General features: G+C 39.6%; 2 protein-coding genes across 2 annotated transcripts in view; both read right to left on the bottom strand.

The window, feature by feature from the left end:
* Positions 1–7,455, bottom strand: part of LOC136857367 (titin homolog) — a 61,239-nt gene extending 53,784 nt beyond the window's left edge. Inside the window, exon 1 of the mRNA XM_067135991.2 lies at positions 3,574–7,455. Coding sequence (XP_066992092.2) covers positions 3,574–7,439 — 3,866 coding nt within the window. The 5' untranslated portion in view covers positions 7,440–7,455. The remainder of the gene's footprint in view (positions 1–3,573) is intronic.
* The window catches only part of LOC136887200 (transcriptional regulator ATRX-like), a 199,284-nt gene continuing 192,036 nt past the window's right edge, over positions 7,450–14,697 (bottom strand). The window contains exons 8-9 of the mRNA XM_068230347.1: positions 7,538–7,589; positions 7,450–7,493 (exon numbers count right to left, since the gene is read on the bottom strand). Coding sequence (XP_068086448.1) covers positions 7,450–7,493; positions 7,538–7,589 — 96 coding nt within the window. The remainder of the gene's footprint in view (positions 7,494–7,537; positions 7,590–14,697) is intronic.

Raw genomic sequence — 14,697 nt, 5'->3', positions numbered from 1 at the left:
ATACTTACTCTGAAGTATTTCAGACACTTCACAGTTTCTAGTGAAATAAGGAATGAATAAATGAATGAATTAATAAACAACAACAACAACAACAACAACAACAACAACAACAACAACAACAACAACAACAACAACAACAACAACAACAACAACAACAACAACAACAACAACAACAACAACAACAACAACAACATCGTAGACATGATATGGGATTTTGGGCTTATGCTGTGTCAAGAAATCAATGTGAAATTCTTTACGTTTCGCAGAGAACATTGCTCCACATCTTCAGAAGGAAATCTCGACTGTTCACGAGGAAGACTTCTCCAGTAATGAAAGTTTGAATTTAGACATTAGAAATAGAAGTGTAAGTCGTACATTTATTTGTCACCAGATGGCTCACCGTATGCGGTACAGTGCTAGTATTCGAAGCGGAAGCTGATGGCACCATAAGAATTGGTCTGAGAGGTGGGGTATAACTAGTGTACACGCATATGAAAGATGACTGAAACAAGACTGGAATGAAACATCTGGTGATGAGAAACATACGAATTTGGAAAACACTGAAACAAAATAAGAATAGTGAAAGGACATGGAAGAGGACTACCTACGTAAATCCTTAATGGCTGGCAACCACATATTACTTAACTGACAGCCAGTGTCCCTGTTGAAATTATTAGGATTTCTACATGTTTCCACAGCTTCCCATATAACCCTGGACCTGTAGTGTCTAGTGTGGGTAAGAGCTTGAACATCTTGGAACACAACATCATGACCCGACGATAGGGCGTGCTCAGCTATTGCTGATTTGTCTGGCTGGTTGAGATGGATATTTCTTTGGTGTTCCTTGATGCGAGTCCAATGGAGGCATGTTTGACATCCCAGACAGATTCTGGCGGTGCTGTCAGCTTCCACTTCAAATGCTGGCACTGTACCACGTATGGTGAGCCATCTGCTGACAAACCAACATACCACCTACACTTCTATTACTAACGTCTAAATTCAAACTTTCATTATTGGAGAAGACTTCCTCATGAACAGTCAAGATTTTTTTCTCAAGACGTGGAGCAATGTTTCACCTTGATTTCTTGACATGGCATAAGCCCATAAGTGTACAAGTACAGGCCATGAAAGTATCAATGTTAACAACAACAACAACAATAACAATAACAATAATAATAATAATAATAATAATAATAACAACAACAAATTTTTGTGGCTATTTCTAGCTGGGTGCAGCCCTTGTAAGGCAGACCCTCCGATGAGGGTGGGCGGCATCTGCCATGTGTAGGTAACTGCGTGTTATTGTGGTGGAGGATAGTGTTATGCAATGTTAACAATAATAATATTGGTTTTACGTCCCATTAACTACTGTTTTCAGAGATGTCAATATGCCAGAATTTTGTCCTGCAGAAGTTCTTTAATGTACCAGTCAGCCACAGTGAACAAAAGGCATGCATACCAAGTGAATATTGCTGCCAATTTTAAGACATGAAGTAAACAAAATATAGTGGTTAACAAACACAAGGGTACGACAGCCACAGTCCTTACCCATTGTTGCCATTGTCATTGGAACCTCAGCCAGCAGCCTTTGAGTTGTACTGGGTCACTTGCTTTTGTCCCTTAAATCACTTGAAAGCTATCAATAGCTTTCAGTAGCAGGTTATTGCCATCTTGAATGCTCAATTCTGCAGTAAGGCATCTGTTTCTAGACGCATCTTTAAAAACTGGGCTTCTACAATAATTTAAAACACAAGTTATGTAAAACCCTAAAAGGGCTAGAGTTAAAACACATATTACTGCTTTAGGTACAAGAGAGTAGAGCTGCAAACTTGGAAGGTGTGGCAAGACTGTGTTTCAAAGACCTTCCACTCACTTTAATGCCAGCTGGGGATACAATGGCCTTGACAACTATATTCGTTGAACGTTAAAAATCGGAGGTACTTGCAGGGGTAGTCAAATCACAAGCAGAAATGTAACAGTCTGTGCTCAGTGGGAGAGACCTGAAACCTGTGTTGAAGACTGTTGGGGATGCAGAGGGCCTGCCTTGTCATCCAAGGCAGATTGGATAATGACATGGTATGGAAAAATAGAGAAATCACAATAGCAGACACAGGATTTCTGAGGATTTTTGTCTTGGATGAGGAACTGAGGGACATCAGTAAGGAAAGGTAAACTGTACATAGAAAACAAATTTGGTAACACCAGAACGAACAGAGATGACCAGTGTGACGACTCTCACTGAATCACATGTTAACAAGCAGGGTGTGAATGTTCTCTGCTGCCTACAGTGCTACTGCCACCACAAAAGTAAGGAAAGCGATTGTTGGCCTAAAGCTGCAGTGTGTTTATGAATATTCTTTTTCTGTATTAGTAAATTTGCAAAATAACTGGTTTTATCTTTCTGTGAATTGAAAAGTGAAAAATATAAGATATTCTCTTACAGGAGAAGTAGGACGTACACTTAGGCTCACAGTTCAAGTAACTACTGCACATGAATATGCCTACAATTTGCTATGACCTGGGTTGCAAGCTGGGTTACATTAAAGAGTCAAATTAAAAATTATATTTCTTTTTACCACCAAAGGATCCAACTCTTCTGAGACCTGTCACTGAGTGATAAGATTACTTCCGTGACCTGCATTTTGTAGCCAAACTTTAAATCTAAAAATGTGACAGTTTCTTGAGTTAAAAAAAAAAAAAAAAAATCTAAGTGAAATGGAAAATGGATCCCACAGCAGCCCCAAACATTTTTTCCAAATGTTCTGAAATATTTATCATGAAACTTTCTAGTAAAAATATCTTCATATCAATGGCATTCAAGCAGATCAGATATTATTTCTATTCATGATTCTTTCATAACGGATTCCTAGGTTGTAGCACTAGTGATATTTATGTGGCACCTGTAGAATGTTAATATGTTTATTATTAATTATTGCGTAGCTTGTAAGCAGTGAATATCTCTCTTTTTATGTTATTATTATTATTGTGTCAGAAGAGCGAGAGACTTGCCAGGAAACACTCTGACCTTACTGCCCAAGGATAAAGACCAAGGTGAAAGCCAAGGACATGCTGGATAGATACAGCAAAATCAAATGTGGAGGAGAGAGGTCTCAAATGGGAAGATATCCTGGAATAGAAGATATTTGCAGACATGAAGAAATGGCGAGCGCTTGTACACCACAGCCGGGAAACTGGAGTTGGAAAATGACGGTGATGACGGTTGTGTCAGAATATCTTGTACATGGCCAAACTGAAATACATAAATTGTGTCCATATTTTGAAATGTCTTTTTAGGTTATAACTAATCAATGCAACTGAATTTTAAATGCAGTGAGTTTCGTGATTAATTACGAAAAGATCACTTAGTTCAACTAGAGACAAATGTTCCAGTGTCAGTCGTCAAACTATTTTATTTCAATTCATTTTGGTTCTACCATGAAGAAATAAAAGTAAAGTGCCAAAATCAACACGAGCTTTACTATTTTTTAGCCATTTCAGGTTCTCCTCCAGAAATTAGGGAAAATTATCTTCTGACTTACCTACGTACTGAAGAATAGCTATAGAAATACACACCTTCCATCACAACCAGTCTCCAACTTGTTACCTGGAGCATCACCAGCTCCACATTCCTCCTCTTTAGTCCTTTCGACATCAGAATTCCCACTGTCTTTGGAAATCTCTCTAGAAGTGACATTCTTCTCTGGAAAGCTCTTCTTAACTCCATCACCACCACCCACTTTTTCTACTAGAACGGCATACACAGAATGTAACTTCTCATCCTCGTAACTGTCACGACAAGTCTCTTTACATTCTGACACGACCAGTTCTGCAGATTTCTCAACAGCATCATCACCTGATGACTCAAAATCTTTTAGTGAAACATTCAACTTCCCTGCTTTTGTATCATCAATGCTATCTATCGTTCCCTTAATTTCCACATCACCTTGACTAGCACTTGTCATAATACCACTCTCATGTTCTACTATCACTTCACCTCTACCTTCATTATTTTGCTCAATAAAATAACTGTTCTCTTCAACTCTATATTTATTCATAATCTTTATCACATCTCCTTGATTGTCCAGCTTCTCACACAGATCACCACCACACTTCAACATCTTCCCTGTATCATCTAGTGTACTATTATCATTTGTATTGTCCATTCTTCTTCTTTTTATTTTCTGAAAAAAATTATCCCCTTTCTTCCTTTCCTCAGCTGTACTTTTAACTCTCCATCTCTTCTTACCACTAAAAATCACAGAACTTTCACTGAGCTCATCAGAACTGTCCTCCAGCAATGCTACCCTTGCTGTTAGAGCGTCTTCAATATATTCAGCAGATACTCTTTTCGGGTCATTTTTAATTGCATCACAACCACCTATAGTACTTAAGGGTGGATCAATGTTTGGTTTTCCCTTCTCAGGGCAAACATCTGAATGTGGAAGAGAATTAGTATATGGTTTCTTATCTTCTAGCACTTGTGCAACTTGAAATGATTTTTCTTGAAGTTCTTTCTCAATTTTTGCATCCTTAAAAAACATATCACTGTCTGATCTACTACATTTAAGAGAAACATCGAATTTCACTGTTTCTGCATCAGAATCTCCACAATCTTGAACAGAACTCATTGCTGCCACACTCTTACACCAATCTGTTTCACTATCTATGGATTTATCTTTTAGTGAAACTTTCAACTTCGCTATTTCTGTATCATCAACGCTATCTATCGTTCCCTTATTTCCTACATCACCTTGACTAGCACTCGTCATAATATCACTCCCATGTTCTACTATCACTTCACCCTCATCTGCCAATGAATGTTCAGTATTTTGTTCAACACAAGGACAGTTCTTTCCTTCCTCCTTAGGGAAACCATCTGAATGTGAAAGGGAATTCGTATATGGTTTCTTATCTTCTAGCACTTGAGCATCTTGAAATGATTTTTCTTGCAATTCTTTCTCAATTTTTGCATCATTCACAAACTTAACACTTTCTGATCTACTATCTTTCGGAGACACATTGAATTTCACTGTTTCTGCATCAGAATTTACACAATCTTGAACAGAACCCATTACTTCCACACTCCTACACCAACCTATTTCACCATCCATCACTTTATCTTTTAGTGAAACTTTCAACTTCCCTGTTTCTGTATCATCAATGCTATCTATCGTTCCCTTAATTCCTACATCACCTTGACTAGCATTTGCCATCATACAACTCTCATATTGACCCTTATCTGCCAATGAATGTTCAGTATTTTGTTCAATAAAAGGACAGTTCTTGTTTTTCTTAACTCTATATTTGTTCGTAGCCTTTATCACATCATCTTGATTGTCCTGCTTCTCAAAAAGATTACCACTACTCTCCAATATTTTTCCTGCATCATCTTTGAATGGAACATCACCTCCCTCTAACATCTTCCCTGCCTTATCTTTGGACAGAACATCACCACTCCCCAATATCTTCCCTGGATCATCTTTGGATGGAACATCATCTCCCTCTGACATCTTCCATGCCTCATCTTTGGACAGAACATCACCACTCCCCAATATCTTCCCTGCATCATCTTTGGATGGAATATCACCTCCCTCTGACATCTTCCCTGCCTTATCATCGGATAAAACATTACCACTCTCCAATATGTCCCCCAACTGATCTTTGGACAAAACATTACCGCTTTCCAATATGTTCCCCAACTGATCTTGGGGCAAAACATTACTGCTCTCCAATATCTTCCCTGCCTTATCTTTGGACAAAACATCACCACACTCCAATTTCTGCTCTACCCTTTCTTTGCATGGAACATCATCACTTCCCAATTTTTTCTCTCTTTTATCTTTAGATAGAACAATCACTCTTCTCAATTTCTTCTTGGCTTTATCTCTGGATAGATCATTACCACTTTCCAATCTCTTCCCTGCCCTACCTTTGGACAGAACATCACTACTCTTCAGTTTCTTACATAATTTATCTTTGGACAGAATGTCACTACTCTTCAGTTTCTTACCTACTTTATCTTTGGACACATCACTACTTTCTGATTTCTTACCTGATTTTTCTTTGGACTGAACATCACCACTCCCCACTATCTTCCCTGCATCATCTTTGGACAGAACATCACCGCTCTCCAACTTCTTATTTGCTTCATCTTTGGATAGAACATCAGTTTTTTCCAATTTCCTTTCTACTCTGTCTTTGGAAAGTACATCATCACTTTCAAATTTCTCCTCTATGCTATCTTTGGAAAGATCACCACTTTCAAAATTATTTTCTATTCTATCTCTGGACACACCATCACAACTCTCCAAAATCTCCCCTGCTCTGTCTCCAGACAGAACACCACCACTCTGCGATACCTTTCCTGCCCCATCTCTGGGCAGAACATCATCACTCTCCAGTATCTTCCCTGCCTTATCTTTGGACAATACATCACCACTCCCCAGTATCTTCCCTGCCTTATCTTTGGACAAAACATCATCACTCTCCAACATCTCTCCTGCCCTATCATTGGACAGAACATTACTACTCCTCAATATCTTCTCTGCCGTATCTTTGGACTTTGTCTGCAACTCATGATGATTACATGCAATATCATGTTCCACTGTCTGAACAGTTTCATCATCCACCTCCATCTGATAACACTTGCAATTTGGCAACACTGTATCACACTTACTGCAATCCTCCACATTAGTCTTACCTACTGGTCCTGCCATACTTTCACTATTGCCACTGCTATTTACCTCCTTTTTGTATGCCTTTGAAGTCTTTGTTTTACTAGTGACCTCCACATCAACACTTCCATTCATAGTTTCCATGTTGACACAGCTCGCAACTGAGGATCTGCCCTTCTCTTGTTTTACAGCAATGCTTTCTTCTCTTATAGATTCTATTCTCTTCATTTCAGGTTTGCTATCCTCCACCATCATCTTTTGATCTTCGGTAGTCGCCCTGTTCAACTGCTTCCTCAACCAGGCATCATATGTTGACTTCAAATTCTTACTAACTAAAAGTAAATTTTTAGTAGAACACTTAATTAAAAATCGTATTTCACTCACAAATTCAGTCACTTTTTTTAGATCAGTCATATTAATGATGTTGATTTCTTTTGTACACAAATTATGGGACTGTGATGAAGTGAATTCTGATACTTTGGAGATATCTTTACAAGCTTCTTGCAGCCAAAGACAAGCTTTCTTTGCACTCTTCCTGCTAATCCTTACAGAGTTCCCACCAGCAGCATTGTTGATGCTTTGAAATTCTTTACCAGGACTTTGAGACTCTCCCAAATGCTTTTTGGATCTTCTTTTCCTGCTACCTTCAACTGAATCATTACCTCTGTCATGCAGTTCTGAACAAGACCTATGAATTGTACTCTTATTGCTTTTTATGGAGGGCATCTCTACTCCACTGTTCTCTACTGTCTTTCTCTTGGACATTTTTGGGGACCTAATATCTTCCGACAATAGTAGTCGTTTTGTGGTGGTCTTCTTCTTGCCCGAAACTACACGTTGAGTAGAAATATTCTTATCTGAACCTAATTGGCAATTCTCCTTTTTCAATACTTTCTTGCGTGCTTTGGCCTGTTCCTGTAAAGAGGTGGAAAAGGAGCATGTTAAGGAACAGTTCATGCAAAATTAGCTTTAAAAGTCTGCAGACACCAGCCTACTTGATGGAAATATGTATACATTTATACTTACCCCTGCTCTGAGTTACTGTCAGGCTGAGTAGCTCAGACAATAGAGCACTGGCCTTCTGAGCTCAACACGGCAGGTTTTATCCTGGCTCAGTACAGTGGTATTTGAGGGTGGTAGAAATGCCAACTTTGTGTCAGATTTACTGGCATGTAAAAGATCCCCTGCAGAACAAAATTCCATCAATTCAACATCTCCGAAAACCTTAAGGTGGAGTGCACACTGGCACGATGCAATAGATGGCACAGTAAGCAATGCGATACTTGCTGTGATATGAATGTGATACGGATCGCAAGGATACAAGTGTACTGAAGTGGCAAAGCAGGTGCATGCTGATAACACAGCAACACGCTAGCGACATCTATCAAAATGACAATCTTACTACAATGAAAAACTGGAGATAATATGATCTGCCTTGTCAATACTATACACAAAAAACTGTTTAATACATATTATTATTCATACACACACATGCTCCTACTATCAAGAAGAATCCTGAGAATACCCAAATCTTCTGGCAGAGGCTAGACTTTTATGCCCAACTGGGGAAAGAACGAAGGTACAGATACATAGTGGGACCTTATACAGCGCATACACGCACAAACACCAACAGCAAGCGCGTAACAGAGCTGTGTAAGTTGCATCAGATGAGGATCATGTCCACAGTTTCTCCTAAAAAACCGAAGTACCCGACCACCTGGCAGTCACCGAACCCTGCTATTGGTTCATTTCACCATGTTGCATTCAGTGCAAGGAACAGGAAAGAGATCATGAACGTGAGAGTTCATAAAGGATAGAACATCAACTCCGACCATTTCTTCACCCAAATAATGACCAGATTACTACCTAAGCAACAAGTACCCTCTAAACAGCCCCACGCGGGAGTGATTCCAAGTTCCTCCATGATAGTAAAGAACGTTCTGCAACTGGCATCTTGCAAAGAGAGACGAAACTGAATTCCACGGTATGCAAGACCTTGTATAATCTCGGACAACCTCGAAGGAAGCAATGTCACAGATGGTGGAATACTGAGTACGACCACGCAGTCGCCGAGCAAGCTATACCCTGGATGAAGTGGAATTTGACTAAGCGACAGGAAGACTGGGAGGATTTTACAGAGGTACAAAAACTGTCAAGTAAGACCATTAAGCGCGTGAAGAGATGTTATTGATCGGTCAAGGCTAGAAAAGTTGGATGAAGAATTCAGATAGTACAACACCAGAAACTTCTACCGGCTTTCAATGAGGAGCTCTCAGGGTATAATCCACCATGCCTTCACTTCAAGAACCCAGAAGGGAAGGTGGTTACCTGTAACCGTGGGAACGTGCAACTTCTGGCAGACTACTTCGACCAGTTACTCAACTGCCAAGAGCCCAAAGAAAGACTACCTGTAGTAGACAAAGTAGATGTCGCCTCCCATCTGAATCACCTACACTTCAGCAAATAACTACCATCAACTGCCTCAAGAATAATAAGACACCCGGGGAAGATGGCACCATTGTGGAAGCACTTAAAGCAAGTGGAACTACGATCGCAGAGGTCATACATCAGATCCTGGTTGACTGGTAGGAGATTGGCAAGATACTTGATGACTGGAAGACAGCTCCAATACACCCACTGCACAAGGCGAATGAAGTGATGCCAACAACTACCAGGGAATATCGCTCTTGCCAACAGCATAAAAAGTTCTGTCTGGGATTATACAGGCCAATGTGGAGAGCCAATATGGTTAGAGAAATGGTGAATATCAGGGAGGATTTCAAGAACAAGGTAATTACAAATTAACCGGGGAAGTTATTATCTACGAACATTTAATTTTGCTATCAAATTACAGACCTGTAATTACGTTATCGATAAATTGGAAAGGAAGGGCTACACCACAGTCAAATTAATGGACTACTAGACACATTGCACGCCTAGTGTATTGCGAGTGGTTAGCACAAGTATGTCAATCTTTTTCATTTAATTCACTTTCCTTCCTCGCTGTGAATGTCTTGCGTTGTGTCTACGTATTGGTCTCTCTTATCATTCCGTTTGGGTCAAGTCTTAGATCAAAAGCTTAATTTTGACGTGACGAGTGATTTCCCTGTATATTTTCTGCATTTTTATTTCCCTATCCTTTCCCTGATTTTTCCAGAAAGCTGGTACCCTGTAACATGATGGGAATACAAGAACACACAGCAATGACATGTGTTCATATTCAAAATAATTGTACTGGTGTCCTTTTTGCTTAAAGATATTATACATTGAAGTTTCTATCTGTAATAATTTAGAGGTCTGTTACAAAATAACCCCTGTCACAACTGTATTCACTACCTTAGTAAAAGAAGTGATTTCTCAGTTGGTGAAATAACGAGTCTGAAATTTGCATCCCCACTCTGCAACAGAGCTGAAATAACATTCCTCAAAAATTGGAAAATGTGTGAGCTCATCCTATGGAATTCATGAAATTTCAATTTCTCTTCACGCTCAGACAGTTGTCAGAAGATTTCTTCTTGCAGGTGTTTTAACATCGCACTAACACATACGTTTTTGGTGATGCAAGGTTGGTAAGGTAGTGGCCATGAATTTAATTAAGATAAAGCCTGGTGTGAAAATGGGAAATCACAGAAAACCATCTTTAGGGCAGTCAATGGTGGGATTTAAACCCACTATCTCCCGAATGCTACACGACCCTAACCGTATGGCCAACTCGTATGGTTGGGTACACCGAGAACCTTCTTTTGTCACTTATGGTATTACTCCAGTGAGAACGAGAATGTTGCTGCAACAAAACTTTCGCCACAGGATAATTGTATTTTATCATATCCCACCAGTGAGCACTCAGTCTAAAAGTAGTTTTTAAGACCAATACCATTGTTGTTATTCTAAGTTTTATTAGTGGATTATGATTAGAGCCCTGCGCGGATATACAAAGTAATATCCGCATCCGCAAAATGGTTATCAGCGGATAATTTAAATGTTTAACTACAGTATATTACACACACATAGAACTGTTAACATAATAATAGGCCTGAAACCTGGCACCAGAACTCCTACAGTCGCAGGTTTATGAGGGATTTTCTCTTGCGACAACTACCGACGTACTGATCTTTGTTCCTTCCTTCCATTGACTGCGAGCAGGAGGCAGTTAGGGTTGGGTCACATTTACGTGTTGTGGTTTCAAGGCTCTTTATATAACACCATTCTCCCATATTAATGTCAAGGGGCGCCTAACCACAAGCAAAAACAAGAGTATACCTGAGTGAGTCAACTAATGTCATTATTTAGAAATTATCAGAAAAATTATCCGCAATGCAATACAGTTTGTATCTGCCAAGACACTAAATTCACGGATATCCGCGGATAAATCCATGGGTATCTGTATCTGTGCAGGGCTCTAATTATGATGGTGATGATGATGCTTGTTTTTTAAAGGGGCCTAACATCTAGGTCATCAGCCCCTAATGGTACAAAATTAGAAGAAATGTAATGACAAATTAAAAGTCCACAATCCTCCACTGACCAGAATTCAAAACGTTAGGACGAAGAATGAATGGACGGAGAACAATCAGTGGATCCGACCCACAGTGCCTCACATTCATAGAAACAGACGTAAAACAATACTATTACTGACCAAGGGACTTCTTCTAAAGCACAATATTGAATCAATGATGTTTGCAGTCTAAAGGGGTCCAAAGTCCAAGTCATTGGCCCCTCATAATGGTACTTATCGCTAGGAAAGTAGAACCATGGGATTTGTCATGGTGCGGTAGACTCATGGAATTCCACACATCATGGTACTACTCATAGGTAATGAAATTCACACATGTAATATGGACCTATGGTGTTTCACACATTGCGGTGCCATTTACAGGCAACGCAAACCTAAGGTGTTCACATGTGTACTAACCACAGGGACTCCTACTATCTCATGGTGTTCCTCACATAGTGGGTACTAATCATAGGCAAGCCAGAACTATGGTGTCGCTCATATAGTGGTACTAATCACAGGTACTGTAAAAGCCGACAGTGCACTCTAAGTGGGGGGGGGGGGACTGACCGCACGGTGCTCCTGCGTGCTACTAATCACAAACTTATTTGGTATCTAACAGAGTAGTACTATGCGCAAGTAAAAGCGACCCATTGTGTTCCCCACGTGGGGGTATTAATCACAAGTAGTTTCATGGTTCTAATACAATCATCTCTTGGTCGCCCCTTTTAGTCGCCTCTTACAACAGGCAGGGTATACTGTGGGTGTATTCTTCATCTACATGTCCCACCCACAGGGGTAATGCATTATGGAGAAGGGGGATAATTGAGAATTCACTCAGGGACAAATGGTTGTAAACTTTCAGTAGTTAATACTTTGGAGGAGGAGATAACTTTTTTACAATTTGCTTTATGTCGCCTCGACACAGATAGGTTTTATGGCAACAATGGGATAGGAAGGGATTAGGAGTGTGAAGTGAACGTGGCCTTAATTAAGGTACAGCCTCAGCATTTGTCTGGTGTGAAAATGAGAAACCATGGAAAAAACATCTTCATGGCTGCCGACAATGAAACTCGAACCCACTATCACCCGAATTTAAGCTCATTGCTTTTTTTTTTTTTTGCTATTTGCTTTACGTCGCACCGACACAGATAGGTCTTATGGCGACGATGGGATAGGAAAGGCCTAGGAATTGGAAGGAAGTGGCCGTGGCCTTAAGGTACAGCCCCGGCATTTGCCTGGTGTGAAAATGGGAAACCACGGAAAACCATCTTCAAGGCTGCCGACAGTGGGGTTCGAACCCACGATCTCCCGATTACTCGATACTAGCCGCACTTAAGCGACTGCAGCTATCGAGCTCGGTAAGCTCATTGCTGCGCGACCCTAACCGCATGGCCAAGTCACTCAGTTGAGAGAAGATAAAGATCTCGCGTTGTCAATATTGGTTCAACAACCAACTATTTTCATGGTTTTCAGAGATGCTGAGGTACTGGGATTTTGCCCTGCATGAGTTCTATAGTATGCCAGTAAATCTACCAACTAAGGGATTTAAGTACCTTCAAATACCACAGCTTAAGCAAGGATAGAACCCATCAAGTTTGGCTCAGAAAACCACACTACCATCTGAGCTACTCAGCCAACAAACTGGGATTCCATTTCTTTGAATTAAGTCTACAGTAGAGGAGGAACATTTTTTGACTGGCAATACATTTTTTAATCCTTTACTGCACACTGTCGCATTTTTTAATTATGGATACTAAAGTTTAGGCATTAATTAAAAATGAACTGATAGCCCTATTTCAAAACAAGTTATATCAATATTTCCCTTGTTTAATTCCACATTAGAGCATCAAAAACAAATTGTTTTTGAAGTTCATTAGTTCTTTTTTATTTGTAGATGTAGTAAATAGTGTCCGGGTTTTTGGCTTCTCTAGGAACCGATCACTTAAAAATACATACATGGAAAACTACTTATCTGATACTAGTGCAATTTTTACACATTATAGTCACATGTATTCGTAGTGCAATACTTAAGTTACAATGTTTTTCAACCACCCCAAAGCAAGTTCTAATCATTTTTCTAAAATAACTTTTTCTCAGCCCAGGATAACGTACAAGAGGAAACTTGGGTTTGTTATGAAGCACTAAGTCATGGATATCAGAAACTATAACCACAGTAACTATACAGTATGATATTGAATTTATGTAAAGTTATATTGATGGGAAGTTTTATGCGTGCTGGACCGTGCGAATAACACCGTGCGGGGTGGTGAAACTGGGTGCAGGGTTGCCGTGCTACATACCCTCACCCCACGCAGTCTGCTTGTGTTCTGCATGTTAGCCACATGGCTTCAAGATGCCTCAGACTACCGTTGTCAGAGAACGAACTTGCCATGGTTTTGAGTGCTATTTGTCTCCTTCAAAGTGATGGGGAAATGTAGGGGACACAGGTTCCCTGTGTACCAGAAAGTGGCAGATTGTCTTGGATTATCACTGTCATCAGGGAAAACAGTAGGAGCCGCTTCAGAGGAAAATGATTAGAAATATATCATCCAGGTCAAGAAAGAAGCAGACTTTTGAGGCCGGGGCGTTCAAAAATCCAACTTGATTTTACTTTGGCCACAATACAAGGAAATTTACGTGATTTTTTTTCATGAATAAGGCATTACCTAGAATTAAACGCCTCTGCCTGAAACTGTTGGAATATAAGAGGGATTTTAGTGATATATCAATTTCATCACTTTTGAAACTCTGGAAACAATGTAAAAACACATGCTAAGAAAATGGAAAACTGCCACTAGGAGAAAGATGGATTATCTGGAAATGTCTCTCATTTTGAGCCAGTCATAATCAATTCATTTGTTGCACCCCGCGTTTAAAACACGGCAACACTCTACCCGATTTCATAACCCTGCCCACTGTTAATCCACAGTCCAGCATGAACACAACTTTCCATCAATATAACACTTCGTAAATTCAGTATCACAATGTATGGTTACAGTGCTTGTAGTTTCTGATAACCACGACTGAGTGCTTCAAATCACGCCCAAGTTTCCTGTTGTACATTCACCCTGGATTGAGAAAACATTGCTGTAGAAAAATGATAAGAACCTTCTTTCGGGTGGTTGAGAAAAAGAGTGACTTGAGTGTTACATGACAAATACATGTGGCTGTAACATATAAAAATTTCATTACCATCAGATAAGTTTTCCATGTATATATTTTTAAGTAAGCGGTTCCTAGACAGGAAGCAAAAAAATCCGGACAATATTCAGTACAACCACAAATAAAAATTTTTTTTGCTAGTGGTTTTACGTCGCGCCGACACAGATAGGTCTACATAAAATCAGCTTCATGGTCCGTATCGCACTTCAATAGATAATTACTTATAAATTGTATAATTTTTAATTTATAAATTGATCTTTTTTCATGAATTATTAAGAAAAGAATATTTATTAGGACAATTTCTCTATGGAATATTGTACAAGTGTTTCCTTGACGACTGCTTTCTATTGTAGAAATAATTTATAT

The sequence above is a fragment of the Anabrus simplex genome, chromosome 1 (assembly GCF_040414725.1).
Source record: "Anabrus simplex isolate iqAnaSimp1 chromosome 1, ASM4041472v1, whole genome shotgun sequence".
Taxonomy (NCBI): Eukaryota; Metazoa; Arthropoda; class Insecta; order Orthoptera; family Tettigoniidae; genus Anabrus; species Anabrus simplex.
This window is presented reverse-complemented; position numbering and strand designations above follow the sequence as displayed.